A 24,684-nucleotide genomic window follows, 5' to 3' on the forward strand; every position below is an offset into this window, starting at 1 on the left:
TTGGGGTGAGAATTTTAACTATAAGGTCAGTGATAAAGTTCATCCTTCCTGTCCTTGACAGAATCTCACCCGTGCCTTTTTAAATAATCTTTCCACACAGAGACTGAAAGCCACTCTGACGCACCAAGTGTCTTCAATCAATGGAGGTTGTGGAATGGTGGTGGGCACTGCCAGCACCATGGTGACGGCCCGTCCAGAGCAGAACCAGATCCTCATCCAGCACCCTGATGCCCCTTCCCCTGCCCAGCCACAGGTCAGTTGTGCCCTTGGATGAGAGAACCAGATGTGTTACCCTTATTCTCTCTGTTGTGTTCTATCTGTTTTTCAAGGAGCATAAAATGATAGAAGAATAAATTCAGCTTTCTGAGCACCCTGCTGCTCTGGATGTTTTTGGTAGGTTGACTGCAGCAGAACAAAGCGTTCTTTCCCTGTCCACCTTTGTGTTACATACATGCAAACAGCCTGAGCTGTGCAGAGCCATTGCAGAGGGGCCTCTGTACCTCTTGCTTATCTTTTAAGTTTTAACGAAGAGGTTATCAGTCACTTGATTAGACTTTATAACATAAAGCTCATTTTATAAATATATTGATAGTAGGGCTGGAAAGATGGCTCAGCAGTTAAGAACACTGGATGCTCTTCCAGAGGTCCTGAGTCCCATTCCCAGCACCAACATCACAGCTCACTACTGTCTATAACTGTAGTCCCTTGGGACCCCGTACCTTCTGTTGTGTAAGTGTACATGTAGACAAAACACCCATGTACATCAATTTTAAAAAGACTATATTGGTGGTGCACGCCTTTAATCCTGGTACTCAAGAGGCAGAGGCAGGTGCATCTCTGTGAGTTCAAAGCCAGCCTGGTCTGGTCTACAGAGTAAGTTCCAGGACAGCTCTGTACAGGCTATACAGAGAAACCCTGTTTCAAATAACAAAAAACAAACAAACAAACAAAAAGCATATTAGTACAATATAATGTTACAGTAGTAAAATAGATGGGTCATTAAAAAGTATGGAAACACACAAACTTCTAGTCCCTTTTTATCAAAGAGAAATGAAAATCAAAAAATTTTTTAAATCCAGAGGAGGTTCCATTTAGTTGCCTAATCACCTCTCAACCAGGTCTTCATTTTAATGTGATTCTTTAGGAAATGAGCATCGTCCGTTTTCATAATTGTCTTTACTGGACAGGTGACAGTGACCTGAGATTGGTTTCTAGAGTTACATTCATTGCCCGGTCTCTTTTTTTCCTGATGTCACCACCTGCTTCATTGGCTCCTGCCACATGTCCAGACATTTCATGGCCATATGCTGCCTTAAACCTTGGCCAATAGCACGAGCTTCCATTTGTGTTTTCTTGGATGCAAAGGCTTCCCACCGTTCTGAACCCCTCCCTCCCCAAAGCCAGCCAGTACTGGAGATGGCAGAGTGTCGGCCCTCGCCTGAGCCGGGCTGCTTTTCCTCTTGGAGAAACGCTGCAGCACATTGTCAGCCACTGCTGACTCTTTTCTTTCTTTCTTCATCCCTTTTCTCATTTGTTTTTGAGAGGCCTCAAACACACAATCCCGATGCTTTAGTCTCTTGACTAAATTTAAGGTGTGTGCCATGCCCAGCTGGATTTCCTGAGGAAAGTCTCTTCTCTAGTACTAGGATCCAAGCAGGATTTTTAGTTAATTATAGGAGTTAGAAATTCCCTAATTAGCCAGGTGTTGTGGCACACACCTGTGATCCCAGCACTCAGGGAGGCAGAGGCAGGCGAATCTCTTGTGAGTTGGAGGCCAGCCTGGTCTACAAAGTGAGTCCAGGACAGACAAGGCTACACAGAGAAACCCTGTCTCAGAGAGAGAGAGAGAGAGAGAGAGAGAGAGAGAAGAAAATCCCTAATTTTTTTCTTTCAAGAGATAATACTAGTCTAGATAAATAAAATCCTGTCTTCATTGCTGATACTCCTGGAGAACATAGTTGAGGAGAGCTAATGTAGATCTCCTTTTTTTGGTATGTTTTTTGAGATAAGGGTCTCATTACTTAGCCCTAGCTGTCCTAAAACTCATTACCTGGTTTTTGTTTGTTTGTTTTTGTTTTTTCCTTTTTTTTTTTTTGTAGCTTCTTCTTGTCTTTATGCAACTGAGTACTAGCATTGGGAAACTACTAATAAAGATATTCAAATTAAAAAATAATTTAGGGGCCAACAGGATGGGTCAGGGAATAGAGATCCTTAGCACCAAGCCTGATAACCTGGGGCCCATCTTCTGACCTCACAGGAAGCTGGAAGGGGAAGACTGGCTCCATAAGCTTGCACTCTGACCTCCAAACACGCCATGGCGTACACACGTGCACACACATACGATGATAATAATAATATGTGGTTTTCCTTTAAAAAAAATTTACTTTTGGTATTGTTTTATATTAGTTTTGTCCCCAGGAAGGTTGACCTTTCTGCATTTGGTTGATTTTGGCCACTGTCACGAAGCTGATCTGCCTTCTCTGTACATATGCCAACTGATAGAACAATAGATAGATCATCAAAGTGCATTAGTGCAGAGGGTTTCACATGTAACTTAAAAAATAGAAGACACCAGTCATGGTGGTACATGCCTTTAACCCAAGTGAATTTCAGTGAGTTTGAGGCAAGACTGGTCTATAGAACAAGTTCTGGACTTCCAGGGCTCTGTTACACAGATAAAGCCTGTTTTGGGAAAAAAAATAAAAAAATAAAAAATAAAAAATAAATAAATAAAAAATAAATCAAGATGAGGGCCTCGGCAGGAGGATTACCTCAACTCGGGGCCAGTCAGGGCTACATACATAGCCTGGCTCTGTCTCAAAGGGTAAATAAAGACAAAGTGGGTGATGTAGACCTGCAAACCCCTGTACGCACAAGGCTGATGCAGGAGGAGCAAGAGGTGAAGGCCAGCCTGTCTGCCATAGCAGATGCTATCTTTAAACAAGGACAAGGACATTCTATCTTGTGTGTAAAGAATTTAAAATGTTTTTTCTGTTTGCAAACAACAGCGGTAAAAGCTTTGCCAAGGACAGTTAATTACTAATTATAAATAAAAAAGAATAAAACCAGATGTCATACATGCCTAGACTCCCTGGGCCTGAAAGTAGATACAAGAGGTCAGGCATTGAAGGTCATCCTCAGCTATGCACTGTTTGACGCCGACCTAGTCTGTGTGAGAGCTTTTCTTAAACAGACAGGAGACAGCGAATACAGAAAAGAAGAATGACTACGTGGACGGGTGGACATGGTGGTGCACGCCTCTAGTCCTTGCACTGGGGAGGCAGAGACGGGTAGGTCTCTGTGAGTTGGAGGTTAGCCTGGTGTACCTAGAAAGTTCCAGGACAGCCAGAGCTGCACAAAGACCCTGCCTGGAGGGTGGGGACATAAACGGAACAGCCCTGCTGAGCGTGCAGAGTTCTAGTGTGGTGATAGTCCTGTCTCCCATAACAGCTCATCTCTCCCTGGGAATTAAATGAAGAAAGGCATTGTTTCCTTTTCTGAAACCTGTTATAGCATGTAATTGTACATATTGACTGTCCAAATTGGTGATTCTCAGACTGTTTTTATTTCTGTCTCCCTAACAGCGCCCTGTCACTCTCCCTTAGCTCTGATTTCCTTGCCTACGAGACTCCGTACCAGAAGGAAACAGAAAGCACTAGGTGTAGTGCCTCATACCTGATTCCTGTGCTCAGGAGTTTGAGGGAGAAATTCTAAGGGCAGTTCCAGACTAGCTTGGGCTCCATAGTGGGTTCTGGGTTAAACTGGGCTAAGAAATAAGGTCCTGTCTTAGGAGACTGGAGAGGTGGCTCAGCCATCAGAAGCAGTTACGTTCTTGCAAAGGACCTGAGTTCAGTTCCCAGTACCTACATGGTGGCTCACAACCATCCTTCACTTCAGTTCCAGGAGATTTGATACCACCTTCTGACCTCTGGGCACTAGTCCCACTCGGAGCACACGTATGCATGCAAGCAAACACTCACACACGCAGTAAATAAGTCTAAATTAAAACATAAGGAAAGGAGGGAGAGACCAAGTAGCTGGGCCTTATGGCACAGGCTGGTAATCCAGAGCTGCTTAGGATAAGACAGGAAGAGCCACAATCTCAAAAATTCCAGCATTTGGGGGATAGAGCCAGGAAGAGCAGGAGTTCAAGGTTATCTGTGGCTCCACAGTGAGTGGAGGACGTCCATGTGTCAAGGACATCCTATGTCAACCATCAAAAATAGAGTGACTTTGCAGCTCAAACCCTAGGTCCAGTTCCCAGCCAACCCCCCCAGCCCCCCCCCAAAAAAAAACCTCAAGTGATCCTAGTTTCATTTCTGTGTTTCTGAAATAATCCGTTTCCAACAGAAGCATGGCTTATCTGCATTTGGTACTGGCGGCACTGGGAGGAGATGGAAGGCAGGATAAGAAGGGCACACACATAGTGATGGGACGTGATGTGATTACCAGATCTCTACCAGATCTTACGAATCTACCTAACTTGGGTTTGATTCGGGGAGGAAAAAAATTATTTTCCTATCGAGCACTCCTCTGCTCTGCCAAATGACAAAGCTCGAAGTTCGTGCTGTGAGTCGCAGCACTCTGGATGCCTAAACAGAAGGACCAAACTTCAGGGTCCACCTGGGCTATTTAGAAAGAAAGACTGTTGGAAGATGAAACAGAAAAAGAGAAAGAAAAAAGAATCCCTCAGCCGGGTGGTGGCGGCGCACGCCTTCAGACCCAGCACGTGGGAGGCAGAGGCGGGCACATCTCCAGGATGGCCAAACACAGAAACCCTGTCTGGGGTGAAGGGAGAAAACCAGAAAGTGTTCTTTCTTCTGGGCAACAGGTCTCTCCAGCCCAGCCCACCCCTAGCACTGGGGGACGGCGACGGCGCACAGTGGATGAAGATCCAGATGAGCGTCGGCAACGGTTTTTAGAGCGAAACCGAGCTGCAGCCTCCCGGTGCCGCCAAAAGCGGAAGCTGTGGGTGTCCTCCCTGGAAAAGAAGGCAGAAGAGCTTACTTCTCAGAACATTCAGCTGAGTGTGAGTACTGCTGGGTGATGGTCGGAATTGCGGGATCAGAAACAGTGCAGCCGCCCAGCAGAACGTGGGATTGTTTAATTAGGTTAGATCCACAAGTGTGACAGGAAGTAGAAAGAGTCCCATAATAGTCAGAAATGGTTGGCCACTAGCACATTTGGGGCCTGGGGGTGTAACTCAGAATGTCCAGCAGTCGGAAGAATGGAGAGGAGGCAGGAAGAGAGACATAGACCCATCTCGATGAAGGAAATGAGGTTAAGCACCTCTCTTAAATCACTGGTGGAATCTGACTGGAGTTAGAGAACACCCAGCGGGAAAGTGTTTCCTCAAGCAGTTGTCAGTGTTGGGGTGTCTATTCTGTGAAGAGACACCATGACCACAGCAACTCCCTTTGTTTGTTTGTTTGTTTGTTTGAGACAGGGTTTCTCTGTGTAGCCCTGGCTGGCCTGGATCTCACTCTGTAGACAAGACTGGCTTTGAACTCACAGAGATCTGCCTACCTCTACCCGCTGAACGCTGTGATTAAGAGCATGGCAGTTGTTACAAAGAAAAACATTTTAATATTTATTTTTATTTTATGTACACTGGTGTTTTGTCTGCATGTATGAGGGGGTCGGATCCCCTGGAATAGGAGTTACAGACACTTGTGAGCTGCCATGTGGGTGCTGGGAATCGAACCCAGGTCCATTTAGGAAGAGCAGACAGTGCTCTTAACCGCTGAGCCATCTCTCCAGCCCAGAAAAACATTTTAATTGGTGCCGGCTTACAGGTTTCAGAGCTCCTGTTCATTATCATCGTGGTGGAAAGCAGGGTGGTACACAGGCAGGTTTGGTGCTGGAGAAGTTGCTGAGAGTTCTCCATCTAGCAGCAGGTAGCAGGAGGAGACCCTGAGCACTCGGGAGACGGAGGCAGACAGACCTCTGGGAGTTCCAAGCCAGTCTGGTCTGCATAGAAAACTCTAGGCCAGCCAGGGCTAGAGAGTGAGACATTGTCAAAACAAACAATGAAAACAGATTTCTAGAAGCACTTTCTTCTTGATCAAAGAACCTTACATTATTAGTTTGGGGACTCCGATTCACCCCAGGGGCAGCCATTCGTCTTTTTCTTGCTTTTCGCTGTAGGCACTTTCTTCTCTTGGCTTCATGACTATCCTGGCCCTGAGAGACCTGCCAGATCATGTCCCAATTGGGGGAGGAAAACCTAGACAGGCCCTGCCTGTGCCCACCATTAGAGCAGCTCCAAAGTTGCGTTACGATGCACGTTTGCTGTAGCGTGTTGATGCAGCAGACAGAGTTTCTTCGTGCAACGTCCTGGCTGCCCTGGAACTTCATTTTGTGGGCCAGCTGGGATTAAAGGCTGTGGTGCTACCATGCCTGGCTCTTTTCTTTTTATCTTTTCTTCCTTCCCCTTCAGAATGAAGTCACATTACTCCGCAATGAGGTGGCTCAGTTGAAACAGCTACTGTTAGCTCATAAGGACTGCCCAGTCACTGCACTACAGAAGAAGACTCAAGGCTACCTAGGTGAGTCATTTATGGCCTACGCAAAAATCAGGCCTTGACTATCTTAGCTGCTTACAGTACCATTCTTTCTGGTGCACCAGTCCTGTGAAAAAAGGGGGGGTCGCGCTCTCTTTCTCTTTTGTTTGGTTTTGTTTTTTCAAGACAGGGTTTCTCTGTGTGGCCTTGGCTGTCCTGGACTCACTTTGTAGACCAGGCTCAAACTCGCAGAGTTCTGCCTGCCTCTGCCTCCCAGAGTGCTGGGATTACATTCTTGGCCTGGAGAAAAGATAATCAGCTGACAGTGCTTAGGGATTGATAATAGGGACTTGAGGGCAGATTTCACGTTTCTAATGATAGGCCAATCTTGGTTTCAGTTTGTAGTCAGGGATTTCCACAGGATAGTGCTCAGCACTGTCCCTGCTATAAAATAAGTACTACAGTGACAAATTTGTTATGGATAATCAAAACTAATAGTTGCTAGTTTTCCTGTACAGATTAAGTAAATGCACAGAAATATTAGATTTAGGAAATAGTTTTTTTCACTAGTTGTCTTTATCATTTCAGAGATGTATTCTGAGAAAAATGTTAAGAATCTTTATTGAATTATTTATTTAAATTTTAATGTGTACTTCGGGGTATCTTGATTTGTTCAGTGGGTACTGAGTTCCTGCTGTATGCCAGGCACACGCTGATATAACAGGAACCAGGCAGGTTAGGGGAAGAGCTTGTACTTCAGTAGGTAAGACAAGTAAAAGAAATAAATGAAAGATGTGGTTTATAGTAAGTGTAAAAACAAAAAATAGTATAGGGGCCTAGAGAGATTGCTCAGTGCGCAAAGGAACTGCTCTTGCAGAGGGCCTGTGTTCTGTTTCCAGCACTCCTGTGGCAGCTGCCTATAACTGCCCAGTGTCCTCTTCTGGCTGCCTCAGCACCAAGCATACGCATGGTTCATGAATGAACATGTAGCCCTGGCTGTCCTGGAACTTTCCACATAGGCTGGCCTTGAACTCACAGATCTGCCTGCCTCTGCTCTGCCTCCAGAGTGCTGGCATTAGAAGCGTACACTCAGGAGACAGAAGAGGATGGACTACTGCAAGTTCATTCGTGAGTTCCAGGCCACCCAGGGATGTGTGATGAGACCTGCCTCAAACACAGACCGTGGAAGAGGCTGTGTGGGTGTGTGGGGACAGTGTTATTGGAATGAGACAGAGAAATGTGAGGAGCGTTTCCCACACTCTTGGTAAAAGCAGTATTCGAGCTGTGCAGCCCAGTGGAGGGTGCAAAGCATACGTGCCACACAGAGGAGCTGATGCTCCACTGGAGACTTCAGATCCTCCTCGTGAGCTGAAAAGGATAAGGACACGTGCGCCTCAGTGTGCAGTCAGTCAGGTCTCTACTCGGCCTGCACACTAACCCTGGCTGGTAGTTACCCGAGAACCACTTCTTACAGCAATTATTTAGTTACCACTTGGTGACATCCACCTTATACAGACACTTGCACAAGACAAGACACTGTGCTGCCTCTCAGACTCATTGGCCTACTGTGAACCTGTGAGTGAGGAAAGGGTAGATAGCCAGTCAGGGACCCTGGTCTGGGGGCCTCTGCTTTATGCCGCAGTGCCCTCACAAGGGAGTGAGGCTGAGGAAGTGTTGATGAGTAAATGAATGTGTGCCCTGAAAGCACAGAGGACAAGACAGATTCCTGGGGCTAACAGGGAAGTATTTACTGAGGCAGCAGTATTTGAATCCAGTTGAAAGATGACTCAGGCATTCATCAAGCATTCAAAGACACACCAAACGCAGACATGGTGATACGTAACTGTAATTAGAGTTCTTGGGAGGCAGTAGCAAGATGGAGAGTTTGAGGACAGCTTGGGCTACATGAGACACCATCACCCAAAACAGAACAACCCACTCCCTGGAAGTGGTTTCATGCGACTCTGTTGGAACAGCTGTAGCTTTAGTAGAACTCCCTCACCACTTGGCACTCCCTCCGTATGGGGCTCACTGTCGGTTTAGGTAGCTGCTGTAGCCTGTAACTCTCTTACCATCGTCACTGTAGGTTTAGGTAGGTTGGTGTAGCCTGTAACTCTCTTACCAGCATCACTGTAGGTTTAGGTAGGCCGCAGTAGCCCGTAACTCTCTTACCAGCATCACTGTAGGTTTAGGTAGGTTGGTGTAGCCCGTAACTCTCTTACCATCGTCAGTGTCAGTTTAGGTAGGTTGGTGTAGCCTGTAACTCTCTCACCATCGTCACTGTAGGTTTAGGTAGGTTGGTGTAGCCCGTACTCTCTCACCATCGTCACTGTCGGTTTAGGTAGCTGCTGTAGCCTGTAACTCTCTCACCATCGTCACTGTAGGTTTAGGTAGCTGCTGTAGCCCGTACTCTCTCACCATCGTCACTGTCGGTTTAGGTAGCTGCTGTAGCCTGTAACCCTCTTCCCAGTGTCAGTGTGTGGCTATTTGAAAGGGCTCTGCACCCCTCCCTGCCCTTTCGCATGTTGACGGGTATCAGCCTGTCACATCCTCTGGCCGTGACTTGGCTCCTAATGGTCTGGCACACAGTGCCGCTCCACGCTTCTTAAATGGATGATTTCATCCCTTTCAGAGTTAACAAGAGCAGGTTAAGGAATGTATTTCAATTTGCTTTTGAGAGTGGTGGGCTGGCTCAGCAGGTAAAGCTACTTGATGCTTAGCCTGATGACCGGAGTTGGATTGCACGGAGCCACATGGTGGAGAGAGAACAGATGCTGCAAGTTGCTGACTAATCTCCACATGCATCCTTTGGCAAGTGTCCATACATGTATGTCCATACATACATATATACTTGTATACACACAAAATAAATGTAGGGTTGTTTTTAAGCCATGGAAGAGAAGCCTCACAGTGGTGGGCACGCCTGTAATCCCAGCACTCAGGAGGCAGAGGCAGGCGGAGCTCTGAGTTTGAAACCTGCCTGGTCTACGAAGGGAGTCCAGGACAGCCAAGGTTACACAGAGAAACCCTGTCTCAAAAAAAACCAAAAATGTAAAGGAAAGAAAGAATGAATTCATGACTCGAGGTCAGGATTCTGGAGTTTTCTCCAAAAAGAAAGATAAGATTCATGTTCCTTTGTATTCTTTGTGATTATGACAAAAGAGAATCCTTTCTGTTCCTCTGTACTGTTTTCTAACCACTTGCTCTCTGCTCTTTGCCCTCCTTCCTGGCAGAAAGTCCCAAGGAAAGCTCAGAGCCCACCGGTTCTCCGGCCCCAGTGATTCAGCACAGTTCGGCAACTGCCCCTAGCAATGGCCTCAGTGTCCGATCTGCAGCTGAAGCTGTGGCCACCTCGGTCCTCACTCAGATGGCCAGCCAAAGGACAGAACTGAGCATGCCCATACAGTCACATGTGATCATGACCCCACAGTCACAGTCTGCGGGCAGATGATGCCTCCCGTGACAGAGAGGTCCCCAGCCAGAGCTCGCCCGCCTGAGCCACGAGAGCCTCCCGTCTGCCTTGCAACTGGCATGTGGGGGAGGAGGAGATTGTGTGTTGTGAGTACGGACAGACGTGGGGCTTTTCTCCTTAGCCAGGTGATCGTGTACGCTTGACACCTGTACTAGGGGCTCTGGCCCCAAAGCCATCTAGATCATCCTGCAGGGTGGGGTTTTATATACCTACAGCCAAAGGCCTTTCCACATGGTCCGATCAATCGTCCCTAGCCCTGATGCATGTGTGCCTGTCTCTTAACACTAAGCCTTGCACTTGTAGGTTTGGGGTTGCTCAGTGTCCTCTCCTCCCATTGAGCTGTGGCTGTTACCTTCTTATTTCTTGCTAGCATGCCACTTCCTGCCAGATAGAGGGAGACTAGATTTGATGGCGCGTTACTTGCTGTCCCGTCCCCAGCCACCCCATGCACTCAGGACTTTGTCTTCCCACAGCGGCTTATTTATCTCTTTCCCTCTTCCTAACCAGCAATGAAAACATTCACTTACTGAGAATGTAATGCATTTGCTGTATGAAGTAGCAGTATTTCCCACCCCATCCGTGTGCTTTATTCCTTACTCCTATCTGCTACCAAAACAAACACAAACAAAAAAAAGCAAAACTCTGAGAGTTTGAATCATTTTTCATTTCCAAATCTATTGGGTACCTCATTTTGTCTCTTGACTTTCCTAAGTCTAGTGGTGGGGCCTTTCCTACCTCCCCACTAGGCCCTGGGAACCTCATCTGTGGCCTTATTGTTAGTGGCAGTGAAAGCGGAGAGAGCCCAGGATCTAGCTGGGCTCCCTCTCTCCTTCCCTCCCCTCCAGTTTGCGCACCAGGGCAGACAGGGACGGTGAGTTTAAAACTCGTCCCACCAGGTGACTGGGTTAACGGAGCCTTTATGTTTTACAAGAGTTCACTGGCCAGTCTAGAGACTGTCGTCCTTGGCCATCTCTGTGCTTCTGCCTCCCCTGTTCCACATCACTGCCTTTTCCTAAGTAACTTCTTCAGCTCAGCCCTCCTATGGTTGTCAAACTGGAGCTGTTTCATTCTGTTTGTCCTGCAGCTCCCAGCCTCCCTTCTTGTCTGAGGTGTACATCTGGTACCCACTGGTGTCCCTCACCCTACTCCCTCCTCTCTTTCTCACCAGGTTCCTAGCTTAGCCACTAGGTGTCTCTAGTCCTGAAATTTCTTTGAACTTGTTTTAATTCTCAGCCCCGCAAACATAGTGCTTGTCCAGGGCTCTGAAGCATCGCGGTCGAGGTCATACGTGACTTTTGAGTATAAGACAGTGGAGAGAGGAGAGGAAAGCGTATAATCTCCACAGAGTACTCAGGATATGGCCTGTCTGTGAGATTGCCGACTGTGGCTCATGGCTGCTCTTATTTGATGGGTTACAGGGAGAGAAACACATACACCCCTTCCTCCTCTTTCCTTGGCTCTGAGGTATGTAGGCTCGTCCAGAGCTAGAGGCCTGTGGATAGATAGGTCAGCTTTAATAGCTCTTGAATAGAGAATCTTCCCTGTTGTCCCAGAGCCACCTTCCTACCATCTGCTCTAGTCAAGAGTCCCCTTCTCTGTCTCCATCTTAAGTGTACAGAATAACTGCTTTCTTTTTTATTTTGTCTTCTGAAATTCACTGTCATAGAGGAATGAGCAGATGTCGTACCTTATATGACTGACTGCTCAGTGTGTAGACGAGTGAGGCCATCCAGCAGCATCCTCTGCCCCGTTTTCTGTAAACTTCCTCCTGCTCTGTAGAGTCAGTGCTGAGTAAGCCATACCCAGCAAGAGCCAGGAGATGGTTCTGTGGTCCACCACACGGGGGCTCGGCGGGAGCAGCCCCCGACATGACAAGACTGGCAAATGTCACAGCAGATGGTCAGGGGCAGGTTACCATCTCCAGGGTTTCTCTTGGCTTCAGAAATGCACAGCCATAGTTTGAGCCACAGACTTAGATGGCTGCTTTCTGGGATTTTTTTTTCTAGTTCATAAATTTTGTTCTTCCCCCTCGTCCCCTTCCTCTTTTTGTAATTGTCTTGACTTCCCACTAGTACTAAAGCATGAGTTTATGGCTCCTGAGGAGCCTTCATAGACCCTTGGCTATTTTTCTTCCCCACCAGTCAAGTGTTTTGAGTCACTTCCTATGTACTCTACCATTCTGTTCTGTGTCGCATGTCTAGTATATGTGGAAGGTCTTTTTCACTTTTTTTACCCTCATGTCTGCTTCTCTTGAGTCTTTGTTTCCACAGCAGGAAGTTAGGCTTGGGGGCCTGAGTGCTGCAGGCCCCACCAGAAGCACAGCAGAGAGCAGCACTGAGATGAGGAAGGGGCAGGACAACCGCAGATGCCCCAGGAGTGGGTTCTCAGTTTCCCTGTAAGAGAGCAGAGCAGCCGCCACGCCGAAGCTTCTCTGTGGTCAGGGCTGGCACGTGTCAGCAAACCCTTCTTGGAGGGGTCTCTGGTCATGACTATTTGGGGTTCTAAATGCTTCTTGTATTTGGATATCAATTTCTGTCTCTAGATTTGAGAAATTTTGTGGTATAATTTCATTAAACAATTTGACTAATTCCTTTTGAATTTATCTCAGGTCCTTCTTCTGCCCCATGGGTTCTGAAGTTTGTCTGGTCTTTTGAGTATATCCCAAATGTCTTTGAAATACTGGTCATATTCTTTAATATACATACATACATGTATGTATATGTATGTATGTATATTACTGTCCTGACTTCGTCCTCCATCCCAAAACTGCATGATTCTATCTCTTGGGGATGCTTCCTGGTGAGGTTTTTCACTAGATTGTTTCTTTCATGTTCATTTCTGTTTGGTTCCTTTTCCATGTTTGAATGCCCTCACTAGAAGTTCCCTGCAGATTTCTGGCTTTTTCCTCCAACTTACCCACTGTTTTGTTCGCTTTTGAGGCTCCTTAGTTCACTTGTGCATTTGAGACTTCTGTACGATCATTATCCTTTTTTTAAAATGAGGCTGAATTCTTTCCCAGACCTCACAGTACTTTTGGTTTCCATGAAGGAGAGGTTTGCGTGTGTCCTGGTGGGTTGTTTTCTCACACTCTTTTGTGTTTCTCTGTGGTGTTTTATGCGTCTGTTGGGACGGATGTGCCCTCCAGTTTTAACTCTTTTCCCAGCTGTTCTGTTTTCCACGGTTCACTGAGCCCTTCTTCAGAGCTGAGAGTGTGATGTTTTAGGGCATTCTGAGCGGGTGAGGCCTGGTCTGTGCCCTTGCCACCCACTCCTTATGACACAGTGCTCAGAGCCACAGACTCAGAAGCCTCCCACACCCAGGGAGAACTGGAAAGGACACGCAGCTCCTCTGCTCCTTTCCTGTTGGTTGAACCCCGAATCTGCCTGCCTCCTTTCTCCAGGCCTGCCCACGGCTGTGAACCCCAGAGCACACGCTAAGGGGAGCTGTGCTGGTGAGCCTTCCCTCTCCGGGTCTGTGGCTCTTGGCCCCTTTCTTGACCTAGCCTCTCCGGCCTCCCAGGGACCTGCCCTCCAGCACCTGAGAGAGGGGGTGCTTCACTGTAACCTGCAGCCCAACACCAAAAGACGCAAAACCTCTTCCTCTGGCTTCCGAGAGGGCCTGTAAAGGTGCTAAGCCCCGGAAATTGCTCTCCCCAGTTTGTCCGTTCCATACTGTCTTCCCATTCTCAGATCACATTTCCATGAATATTGTCTAGTGTAGCCACAGAAGTGCACATTTCTCTAAAACAATCATAGTCACACCTGTCCTCTGGCTGTGTCGCACATGCCCTTCTTTGCTCCTGTGCTGTTTTCTCTAGACGAGTCTGCCAGGGTGGGAGGTGTGGTGGAAGGGCAGTAAGGGTCCTCAGTCCTTCTAGACCTACCTTCTACAGTCCCACTACACCTTCTTCTTGCAAACTCGGTTCTGCCTGTGCATGCGCGTGTGCGTGCCCACATCCCCCTCCTCAGCCAGTGCTGACCCTCAGGGCTGAGCACGGCACTTGTTGGCCCACATTCCCACCTTCTGCACTGTCACTTTGAGGTAAATCCTACCGCAGGATGAGCAGAGGCTGGTGGGGGAGGGCAGGGTAAGGCAGCTTATCTCTGGTTGATGCACGTTTCTAGCTCAGCTACTGGCTGTTTTGTCTCCTAATCTGGAGCCGGCAGGCTCTAACCCGGGCGCTGGGGAGTGAAATGCTGGCCCTCAAGTGGCTGTGAGCACTAGTCCATTGACTTTACCTTGGAGCAGTGGTTCTTAGCACATGTCCCCAGAGCAGCATCAGCAGCGCCACCACCTGGAGATTGCTCGAAATGCACACGCTTGGCCATCCCAGCCTCCTGGGTTGGACACTCTGAGGGTGAGCTTTAACAAGCAGGCTGTGCTGCTGGCACACTCACGCAGGACAGTCCCTGGGGGACTGGCTGGGAGCATCCTAGCTCTGAGATGACAAGGATTACTTAGAATTCGCTTTTTTTTATTTGCCCCAGTTCTTCCCCAACTTCCACTAAAACAGTCACTACCACGTCACTCATCTCAAATTCCAGGTTCATCTTCTAAGTCTCAGCTCTGAAACTTTTTCCTGCATTGGTCTGGGCAGGACTTAACCATATTTCCGTGCAGGCCACTGGGTCTGCATTCTTGGTGACATTAAGAACCAGCAAGAAGGCCAGGAGTGGTGTCGCACCCCTGTGATCCCAGCACTGGGAGGCAGAGGCAGGCGGTTCTTCTTGCATCCGAGACCAGCCTGTTGTACATAGGGAGCTGGAAGCCAGTCAGAGCTATGCAGTGACAACAGAGTCGGCAGGAACCCAGTTGTCTGGTTCCTCCCTGTGCACACATACATCTCTTGCAGGCAGGGAGATCAGCCTCCACTCCCACAGTGGAGCTGGCCATGTCCTGATAGAGTATCTGTTGAGAAGAAAGCCATGTGTATCTATGAATATATCTCTGTTTGCCTATAGATTTTTGACATGTAGCAATACCTCTCCATCCTCAAGGAGCTCAACGCAGTCTGGGGCCCCCAGGCTCCAGTGGTAGACCCTGGCAGGTGGGAGGACACAGTGATATAGGCTGTTTTGTTACAAAACTGTCTTCTCTCCTTTCCCTCCCCCCAATTCAGCATGACCCCTGTGAGCAGGCTCTCACAATCTCCTGGGGCGGGGCCGAGGCAGGGGCTTTTAGCTCTTCTCCCCTAACCGTCCCTTCTTCCTTCCCCCGTGCTATTTAGCAGTTATGGCCCAGCCTTGCCTTCTCCCTCCGTCCTTTGCCCTGACATATACTGTGCCTTATTTATGCTGCAAATATGACATTAAACTATCAAGAGGATCACTGGTATGTTTGGTGCTTCCCTACTCAGACCCGTGGGGCCCTGGCCACTGATACCCAGAGACAAAGTCAAGCTTACTGTAGGGAGGAGGGGGAAGTGCTGGAGAGACGGCTCAGTGGGTAGCACAAGCTGCTCTTGCAGAGGAGCCACCTGTAACTCCAGCTCCAAGGGATCTGATGCCCTCTTCTGGCCTCCACAGGCACTGCACTCACCTGCACAACCTCTTCTCCCCGTTGCTCACTGCCCTATCCAACATACAGATCCATAATTAAAGGAAAAAGCCTGGAAATTGGACACAGATTTTGTTTAGAAGCAGATAAAAGCTCACAGAACAGGCAGTGCTCATAGGGTGAGGAAGGAGGACAGGTGAGCCATTGAGCCTTCTTGTGTCTGTATTTACCACAGAAAGAAGGAACAGCCAGGCAGACTGAAGACAAAAGACAGAGCAGGTACCTTTAAGGTTTCCTGGTAGAACAGACCGACCAGGTTGGTGTCTGTGAGGGGCTCAGGGCCTCCTTAGGAAATGGAAACACTGGCGTTGGCCCTCGCTGTGTGCGGCTTCCAGGATGGCTCAGCAGTACAGGTACTTACCGCCAAGACCAAAGACCCAAGTGTAATCTCTGGCCCCATGTGGTAGGAGAAAACTGACCTCCGAATACGCTCTGTGGAGAGTATGTCTCAGCTCCCTCCCCCAGGTAAATGAATAAATGAAAAAAAAAAAAAAAAAAAAAGGAGCATGTTAGGGGGTCCAAGAAAGAAAGAGCATTACTAAAAGCTAAGACTAAGAGGTCTGGGAGAGGAACTGGAGAGATGGCTCAGTGGCTACAAGCACTTACTGTTCTTCTAGAGGACTCTGGTTCAATTCCCAGTCAGGCAGCTCACAGCTGACTGGAACTCGAACTCCAGGGGATTGTATTCTAGACTGCCCCCCAGGAACCTACAATTGCGTACGTGTGTGCAGACATACCATCAGAAAGGAAAATACATTTTTCCAGTCAGGTGGTGGCGTCACACACCTTTAATCTCAGTCAAGGCTATACAAAGAAACCCTGGCTCAAAAAACAAATAGATCTTTGAAAAAGGTCATAGGCCATTCTGCTCTACATACTGAGTTCAAGGCCAGAGCTACAAAGTAAAACCCTATATGTATTTGGGTTTTTGTGGGGTGGGGAGGGAGCGGTTTTTAGACAGGGTTTCTCTGTGTAGCCTTGGCTGTCCTGGACCAGATTGGCCTTCGAACTCACAGAGGTCCACCTGCCTCCGCCTCCCAAAGCGTTGGGATTACAGGCGGGCACCACTGTGCCCAGCTGGTTGGTTGGTTAGTTGGAGTCAGGGTTCCTCTGTAGCCCTGGCTGTCCTGTAACTCAACTCTGTAGACCAGACTGGCCTAGAACTTAGAGACTTGCCTTCCTCTGCCCCTGAAATTTACAGAAGTCACAGAGTGAATTATGAGAGCAAAGATTAAAAATCTGAATTCCTGCCAGGTATGGTAGTACATGTCTGTGCTTGTCTTTAATTCCAGCACCGGGGGGTGGGGGGATGACTGAAAACAGAGGCCAGAGCACTGGGTCCAGTCATAGAAAACCACAGACAAGCTGGGCATAGTGGCACATGCCTTAATCCCAGTACTTGGGAGGCAGGGGTAGCCTGGTGTACATAGTAAGTTCTAGGCCAGCCCAGGCTGAGTACCGAGACCCCATCTTAAACATAGAAACACAGGTGGGAAATTCATGAGACAAAGCCTACAAGGTTCATCCAAGCCTGGAAGCACTGTGTCTAGAACACCCAGATAGAAACCCAGTCTAGAAGTAAGGGACCACTGCCATAGAGCAGTTGCCTGCACTTGCCTAGCACACAAGGCCCTGGATTTGGATTTAATCCCAGAACGGGATGGACGGACGGACGGACAGATACCGGTAAATAAATAAATCTGAAGACATCTCTTGTAAGTTGGTTCCAGTAAAGAACTTTCCCGTTGAACAAGAGATATGGATGAATGAAGTCTTCAAATATGTGAGAGGCTTTTAATACGGAATGAGACGTTCTGAGACGTTCAGTGCAAGCTAAGACCTCCGATGGCTAAGGCCCACTCAGCATCAGGAGAATGTGTGCAAAGAAGGGGTAAGTTCCCCAGGACTGGGGTGGGAAGAAGGCAAAGGTAATCGCGTTTTATTCCTGACATTTGGAAAACGCCAGCTCTGTGCTTTCCGTTCCTCCTGGGGAGCAGTTAATTTTATTGTTCCTGAATGTAACTGAGGAAGTCGGGCTGAGAGTGAGGACAGCTTGCTTTGCTCATGGCTGGGGTAGGACCTTGATGTGGTCCTTCAGGTTAGGCTGGAGACACGCGTGGCCCACTAGCACCTGCACTGCAGTGATGGGAGGGACAGCTTTTTCCCTGACTTTGAGTGACGGTCTCCCCTAAAGCAGGACCCTCGCTGCCAGCTCCAGTAGCACCTTAGAACCAGAGCCAGGCAGACTGTGCTTGACCAGAGGGAACTGGAATAGCGTGATGCCCCACCGCCCCCAAAAGGACTCTGCCCTTAAGTCAATCAGCCTAGGTGTGAGGCTGGAAAAGGCAAATGGTTGGACCGGGCAGTGAAGAGCCTTGGCCACAAGGTGGCAGCAGAGTTTCCGCTGTGGAGGCCTGTTCCCCAGTTCAGGCAAAGGTGGGCCAGTCCACAACATTTACAAAGTGAGGAAAGGAATGGGCTGTGGTCCCAGGCAGGGGTGGGGACCAAGCTGGGTCACCCTAGCCCACTCTTAATCCTAGTTCCTTCCCATTGAGGACATCAAGAGCCAGGGGTGAGCAACTGACACTCTCCAACCTGTTGAAGGATTGGGGGTTCTTAGAAGCCTCCCCCGGGGCCTAGCTCTGACAAACTGTCTGCAATTAATGATGCTTCCTGAGCTCTGGAGACAGGATTTATGCATCTAATAAAGTCTATAACTCCAGGCTTAGGCTGGGGGTAGGAAGCTGAGAGCGGAAAGTCTCCGGGGGGCATGGGAGCCCAGGTGGCTCTTAATGGAGCCATGCATTTCCATTGCCTGTCTAGATTTCCCTCTAGGCTGCTGCTGAGAGGGTGCAGGGACAGCAAGTATGAGGACGGTAAACTAGCGGAGAGCAGAAGGCAGCATGGATTCCAAGCGGGCTGCTGTGCTGCTGCTGCTGCTGCTGCTGCTGCTGCTGGACTGGGGCCACACTGAAGAGCTGGGGAGCCGGGGTGGAGCCCAGGCCATTTCAGTGAGTGAGCACCCTCTGCCTTACCCACCCACCCAGCATTCCCCCCCCCTCAGCTGAAACTTACTATGCAGGGTTTGGTATTCCCAGGCTGCTAAGGTCTTCATGAGGTCTGGATTCTAAGGGAGGGAAATGACTTCTCAGCCCATGAAAGCTGCCCCTAGAAGCCATTCTTTCCCCTGTGTCTTCACTGTCCAGGAAGACACTGCTGGTTTCCCTCCCCACCACCTCTCATCACAGGAAGAAGAAAAGGGACCCCACCCACCACAAGATGCCCAGACCCGCAGGTCCCTCTTGCGTTTTCTGCTCCAGGCCACGGGGAGACCTGGTAGGAGCCCAGTCTTCCTGTTTCAGCCCCAGAGGTGAGTTTCAACAGGCAGAGACTGGGAGGGCGGAGGGCAGAGGGAGACGTGAGGGACGCTGAGCGAGAGGGCTCCAGCTAGGGGTGCCTGTCTCCTAAGGTTTGGCAGAAGTGCGTGGGGCCCCTGGAGTAAGGAGCAGCTAAATCCTCAGGCTGCGGAGTTCTGGAGCCTGGCAGCCCCGCAGCGCTTTGGAAAGAAGTAACATCATCCCCTCTAATATGTCTGCATGCAAAATCGCCACCCTGTGTGCCTTGTACACCCCAAATAAAATAGCCTGGCTTCTGAGTCCACGCGTATGGATGGGAGCCCAAGGGCAGTAGCTATGGCGCCTTCCCCTCCACTCTAACTCCAAGCACTCTGCTGAAAGCTCCATAAGGCTACTGCACCCAGCTTCCTGCCTAATGCGAAAAGAACAGGGAACTCGGAGGAAGAACAAATACACTGCATTTATTCTGGACAATCTCATGACCCAGACCAGAGACAGCACGGTTTGGGAAGCCAGAGAGCAGCATTTATTCTGTACTCCGATAGAATTCCAACCTCTTTCCATTCGTCATCCACAGACAGGTCAAACCCTGCGCTGGCCGGGCCCTGTGGCTCCTGGCTTGCCTGCGCCTTCCTCAGTCTCCAAGCAGTCAGGCGGTGTCAACAGTAGAGACGGCCCCTCTGGAGGGCTCCAGAGCCAGGTCAGTGCACAGGCCCAGGGGCAGAAGGGCGCATGTACAACACTGCAGTCAGGGAGCTACTTGCTACCCGCCATGATCCTGAGGTACTGGAGGGCACGGCGAGCGGCCTCGCCTCGGGCTGCCTCCCTGGTAACTGCAGAGCCGTGGCACACGGTGGCGGGCTGGGTGGACAGCTCCACCAGGCACTGGCACAGCCCGCTCAGGCTCAGCTCCTCTGGAGACCAAGGTAGAGGAGGGCGCAGTGGGGGGGGGGGCGCACACGGTGTGCACCCCCCGTCTCCCGACTCCGTCATGCTGCTCTGGTCCAGCCCCCTCCACCCCCAGTCCCCGAGCCGGCCATACCAATATCCAGGTAGCTGACGTGGAAAGCCTGCTCCTCAGACAGCTCACTGAGAACGCTGCAGCAAGCAGAGCCCAGAGCCCCTAGAGAGCCAATGGAGCAACTGCGAAGGGACAGGATCTTTTCTCCCATAGAGTTGCGCAGGGAATCCCAGGTGCAGCCTGGCCCCCGGTTCCGAAGTCCATCCAGGCGGGAGCTGACACCCTAATGAGAGGAGAGCAAGAAAGCAGCTTAGGAGCGGGAGACCCATGCATCGGGCGTGTTAACTTCTGGACCCTGACCTGCTGGCCAGGGGGCCTTCCTTATCCCAGTAAAAGCTGCCTCCAGAGGCTTTGCCTTAAGCGGGCTTTCACCAGTGGGCCCACATACAGGCTAAGGAGACTCCTGGGCCCTGGGGTTTGGCAGGAAAACTGGAAGAGAAGCAGGTCCAGACCCAACCCAGTTCCCCACCGTGTCCTGCAGGGAAGCACAGGGCACGCCCACACCTGCCACTCACAATGGAGAAATGGTCGTCCTCGGGCTCTGCATCGATGCCATCCCGCGCGTCAAGAGGCACCGTGTGCACTCGGAGCAGCATTTTGGCTGCTGCATTGCGCTTCGCCAGCTTTTTGGAAGTGCCGCTGCCTGAGTGTAGGGAAGGGACTGCTGGACGTGGGGATTCCTAACAGGCCAGTGCTCTGCCTCCAGGTTAAACTCAGACTGAAGGTCTGCGAGTGGGGTACCACTCAGGAGCTGAAGGCCAGTTCTTCTCTACTGAGGATTAGCAGGCCAGAGAAGAGGGGGAAAGATGGGCAGGAGAAAGAAAGAAAGCTGGGATCGAACACAGTCAGGCAAAGATCACCTTGTGCTCAGGTTTAGAGTGTGGCAGAGAGAGGCAAGTGAGCTCCCTTTTCCCAATTACCAATCTCCACGAAACGCTCCACCCGGCAGGTCATGGTGAACTCTTTTCGGTGAGCAGGCCCGGACTCCTGGGTCACCATGTACTCTGGCAAGCGCCAACCTTTTTGCACCACCAGCTCCTTGAAAGGAAGGCACAGGGAGCCCGGGGCTGAGTGAGGAGAGGCTGGGTAGCCCGGTGGCCTTCTACCCAGGAGCCTCAGCCGTTGGGTGAGATGACCACCCCCTGCAAGTACACACACACTGCCTCACAGCCCTGGTTCCCAGAAGACAGCGCTCGGAAAAGAAGATTAGGCACACCTGCAGAGCACCGACAGGGTTGCACTCAGACTGCGGAGGAGAGGCAGGGGGCTGCATCTCCATGGGGGGGCTCCTGAAGGGAAAAAAGGCCCAGGCCAGTGTGAGGAAAGGGTTCCTCCTCAGCTGCTCATGGATCAAGCGCCAACCACCGCCATCTCCATGCTCCTCCCTCCCTAACCCCCTTCAATGGAGGCCCTGCTGGCTCCGAGGAAGATGTGGAATTCTGTCCGCAGTCTCCCAATTACAGGTTTAGGGGCCATACAGCCAGTCCCGGAAGTACCTTCTGGGGCTCAAACAAGGGATGTGCTGTGGAGCCTGAAAGATGTTTAAACAAACTAACACCCTTCACACAGCTACATAACCATCTTAAATCACCTCCTGTATCACGCTTACCAACCAGCTAGTGCAAATGTTTCAATTATTCCACAGCTGACTCTTAGCTTCCACATCCGGACCTGCCTGGGTCCAAGGGCTGTGAGGCTAAGAGCCAGGATGTCAGGGGGCCCAAGGTACCTGGTCAGCTCGGCAGATGGAGCAGGAGCCGCAGCTTCTGCAGCAGCGTCGGGAGCGTCCTCAGGCAGTGAGGAGTCTAGGAGAGAAAAAGAACTTCCCGAGGGGAAGGGGGCCTTGGACACACCCATGTAGTGTAAGGTCCTCCCCAGCTCTTCCCCGACGCACACTCTGAGCCTCAGCAACAGCTCTCCTTCTGGGGTCCTCTGCTGACCCACACTGGCCCACAAGTACCAAGGTTGGGCTGGGGGCCTCTCTTCCTACCCAACAAGGTCCAAGCTGAGTGTGGGAGACGGAAAGCCATCCCGCTAGAAAGACGGGGCATGCCGGGCCCAACTTCTCAGCCTCAGCCTCCACCCCCATGCCCTACCCCAGGCCATTGTGAGCAGGGCTGGCCATTACTCTGGGGTACCCTAGGGACACCCTGTTCAGCTTTGGAAGAAACTCAGGAAGGTGCCAGGTGAGGGTGGCGACGAATCACCAGACCAGGCTCAGGGAGAGAAGTAGGCAGTGTGGAAGCCTGGGTTCTCAGCAAGGCTTCTAGTGTGCCCTGGCTGTGCCTCCCTCACCTGCTGTCCTCCAAGGCTGGTTCCAGCATGCTCCCCCCTTTGAGGTGTTTGAGGGCCACCTCAGCTGCCTTGTGCTTGGCTGCCTTCTTGCTGGGGCCCTGACCTAAGAAAAGGGGTGTGGGCAATACTGGAGGTCACTGGCAGGACAGAAGAGAAACCAGCCCCCACAGCCATTCTCCTTAAGGCCAGAGGGAGCGTGCAGCCCTCTGATCAACCTCCCCCGCCAGAACTGGGAAGGTTCTGCTGATGGTTGGGATGGCCTTTGTCCTACTTAGCTTTAACTGTCAACTTGGCACAACCCAGGGCCATCTGAAAGGAGAGCCTTCACTCAGGAACTGCCCAGATGAGACTGTGGGCATGTCTTCGGAGACCGTCTGACTGCTAAGTGATTAGAAACGCCCAGCCAACTACTGTGGCCCATCCCTAGGCCGGTGGTCCTGAACTACGTGAGAAACCTAGCAAGGGGCAAGTCTGCCGCTGGGCATGTGCCTTCAGTCCCAGCAGGCAAGCACAGCTCCGTGAGTTCAAGGCCAGCCTGGTGACAAAGCCAGGGCGGCCAAGGCTACACGAGAAACCCTGTCTCAAAAAACAAAAACAAAGGAAGAAAGGTAAATCTGCCAACCAGCTGGAACACTGCTTCTGTGGCAGGGAAGTGCGCTCCTTGGTCAGAGGCAGTGACACTGAGCTCTTTGCTCTTGGCTATGGGTGTTTTCTACCTTAGCGTCCCCTGATGACGAGTGTATCCTGGAACTGCAAACCAATCAACCCTTCCCTCCCCTAAGCTGCTTTTGGTTAAGCAATTTCATCAAGGCAACAGAAACAGGCCTAGAACAGCTCTTATCTTTCAATTAGCTCCCATAATTACGTCAAACCAGACAGGACTTCTGAGTGCCAAAGTGATGCATATGTGTGGAGGGGGTGTCCGTCTGTCGTCCTTCTTTTCCCTCAATAAATGGGCAATGGTGACATGAGCCAGCCGCTTAACTTCTGATACTAACTTACTCCTGTTCGGTGTGAGACCTGAGGGCCAGCAGTGTCCCCTTCTCCCAAATACCCAAGAGGAGTTCAGCATCTCATTTACTTCTCCCCTGGGGTGATAACGAGCAGAGCCCTGTACATTGCCTGTTTTGGCCAGTGCGTTGCTTAGGGCTGCCTTCCGTGGCCGTTCCAATCCAGAAGGTGGCCTGCCCCCCTCTGAAACCCCTCCCTCCCTCCCCAGCCTTAAAGGAGAGGACTGTAAAACCAGCCCACGCTCTTAAGCCAGGGGCCCTGTGAATGCGCACCCCAGCCAGGCTGCCCAAGCCTTCCTCACCAGTGCAGCTGGTGTCGCCAACGGTGACCCGGAAGGTGAAATTGGGCTGATGGGCTTGGCCCTCGGCCTTGAGAAGGTCGTACACCGGCGTCTTTCCTATTCTGGTCCCATACTCCTGAAGAAGGCTGATCGGGGTCTTGCCCGGGTTGGCGGCCAGCATTTGCTCTATGCTGGGAAGGGGCACAGACCAACATCACCAAACCTCTCCTTTCGGCACCCACCTGGCCAGGCACTGCCACATTAGACCTGGCCAGGTCCCAGGTCCCAGGCAGTGGAGCATCCACTGACTGGGTTAACAGTTAAGGTGCAGGAGGGAAAGCAAAGTCCCAAAGCAAGTGGAGAATGTACTGTTTTCAGTTAAGGCGCAGGATCCCGTGACGTAGAGCTGGTTGGATGTGCATTTCCCCCGGCACGAGGCAATTCGGGAATCCAGTACCCACCAACTACACTGAACATCGGGGCACAGAGCCCACAGCTCCAGTGCAGCCTGGGAATCAAGCCAATCCCAAACCAGACCTGGAGGCGGTGACCACCGCCCCAGTGCATGCCGGGAACCTCTGCCCACTGCCCCAGTGCTTGCCGGGAACAACCCTCAGGCCAGGTGCATGCTGGGGCCGCGCCACTACCCCGCCGCACCGCCTCACGCTCATCGGCCTGCAGGGACCGCGGCGAGGCAGCTCACCTGGGCAGCCCGCAGCCTGTGGTGGTGTCGGAGCCCTGCTCCTCTTCACTCATTCCCTCCTCCGTCCCCGCGGGCGCCACCGTGACCGCAGCCGCCGCGCGCCCCAGCACACGGCCGACGAGCTAGGGCCGGGGCCGAGCCCGGAGTCGCGGCCGGTAGGGCCCGCCGCGGGGCATGCCGGGATCTGCAGTCCCCCGCCCACCCGGCTCCCGGCGTCGTCTCCGGGCGCCGGGCTGCCCGCCCCACAACCCCCCGCGAGGCCGGCCCGGGCGGTCGCGCCGCCCTCTGGGAGGAGCGGGGCCTCGGCGGAAGCCTCGCGGCTTCTGGCTCACCCGCCTCCTTCGCCGCGCGCCGCCCCCGCCCGGGCCCACGCCGTGAGCGTGCGTCCTCGCCGGGAGGGCGGCCGGGGCGGGGCGGCCGCACCCCGGGAGAACTACAGCCCCCAGGCGCCCTGCGTCCTCCCGGCAGGCCGCGGGCGCCCATTGGC

At 51.3% G+C, this 24,684-nt stretch overlaps 3 protein-coding genes across 8 annotated transcripts in view; 2 read left to right on the plus strand and 1 right to left on the minus strand.

Annotated features, from left to right (window-relative positions):
* LOC110552303 (cyclic AMP-dependent transcription factor ATF-7) overlaps positions 1 to 15,300 on the plus strand; it is an 84,597-nt gene extending 69,297 nt beyond the window's left edge. For all 3 annotated transcript variants that reach the window (XM_021643497.2, XM_021643498.2, XM_060388494.1), the window contains exons 9-12: positions 101 to 253; positions 4,832 to 5,029; positions 6,440 to 6,548; positions 9,737 to 15,300. In XM_021643497.2, the coding sequence (XP_021499172.1) occupies positions 101 to 253; positions 4,832 to 5,029; positions 6,440 to 6,548; positions 9,737 to 9,954 (678 nt within the window). In that variant the 3' untranslated portion in view covers positions 9,955 to 15,300. The remainder of the gene's footprint in view (positions 1 to 100; positions 254 to 4,831; positions 5,030 to 6,439; positions 6,549 to 9,736) is intronic.
* Positions 15,301 to 15,428: 128 nt separating this feature from the next.
* On the plus strand, positions 15,429 to 19,187 carry Npff (neuropeptide FF-amide peptide precursor). 2 transcript variants are annotated; one of them, XM_021643548.2, is made up of 3 exons: positions 15,429 to 18,542; positions 18,738 to 18,901; positions 19,001 to 19,187. In XM_021643548.2, exons 1-3 carry the CDS (start codon positions 18,435 to 18,437, stop codon positions 19,101 to 19,103), a joined length of 375 nt encoding a protein of 124 aa, XP_021499223.1. In that variant the 5' UTR covers positions 15,429 to 18,434; the 3' UTR covers positions 19,104 to 19,187. The 2 variants fall into 2 exon arrangements, with proteins under 2 accessions (XP_021499223.1, XP_021499225.1); XM_021643550.2 differs by having other exon boundaries at positions 18,780 to 18,901.
* A 140-nt stretch (positions 19,188 to 19,327) lies between these two features.
* Positions 19,328 to 24,515, minus strand: Tarbp2 (TARBP2 subunit of RISC loading complex). 3 transcript variants are annotated; one of them, XM_021643546.2, is made up of 9 exons: positions 24,198 to 24,515; positions 23,516 to 23,685; positions 22,204 to 22,306; positions 21,638 to 21,730; positions 21,125 to 21,197; positions 20,829 to 20,946; positions 20,424 to 20,551; positions 19,930 to 20,131; positions 19,328 to 19,801 (listed from the first exon to the last, which is right to left on the minus strand). In XM_021643546.2, exons 1-9 carry the CDS (start codon positions 24,248 to 24,250, stop codon positions 19,644 to 19,646), a joined length of 1,098 nt encoding a protein of 365 aa, XP_021499221.1. In that variant the 5' UTR covers positions 24,251 to 24,515; the 3' UTR covers positions 19,328 to 19,643. The 3 variants fall into 3 exon arrangements, with proteins under 3 accessions (XP_021499221.1, XP_060244508.1, XP_021499222.1); XM_060388525.1 differs by lacking the exon at positions 24,198 to 24,515 and adding an exon at positions 23,864 to 24,072; XM_021643547.2 differs by lacking the exons at positions 22,204 to 22,306; positions 24,198 to 24,515 and having other exon boundaries at positions 23,516 to 23,857.
* Positions 24,516 to 24,684: the final 169 nt, after the last annotated feature.

Source organism: Meriones unguiculatus, chromosome 8 (assembly GCF_030254825.1).
Source record: "Meriones unguiculatus strain TT.TT164.6M chromosome 8, Bangor_MerUng_6.1, whole genome shotgun sequence".
Taxonomy (NCBI): Eukaryota; Metazoa; Chordata; class Mammalia; order Rodentia; family Muridae; genus Meriones; species Meriones unguiculatus.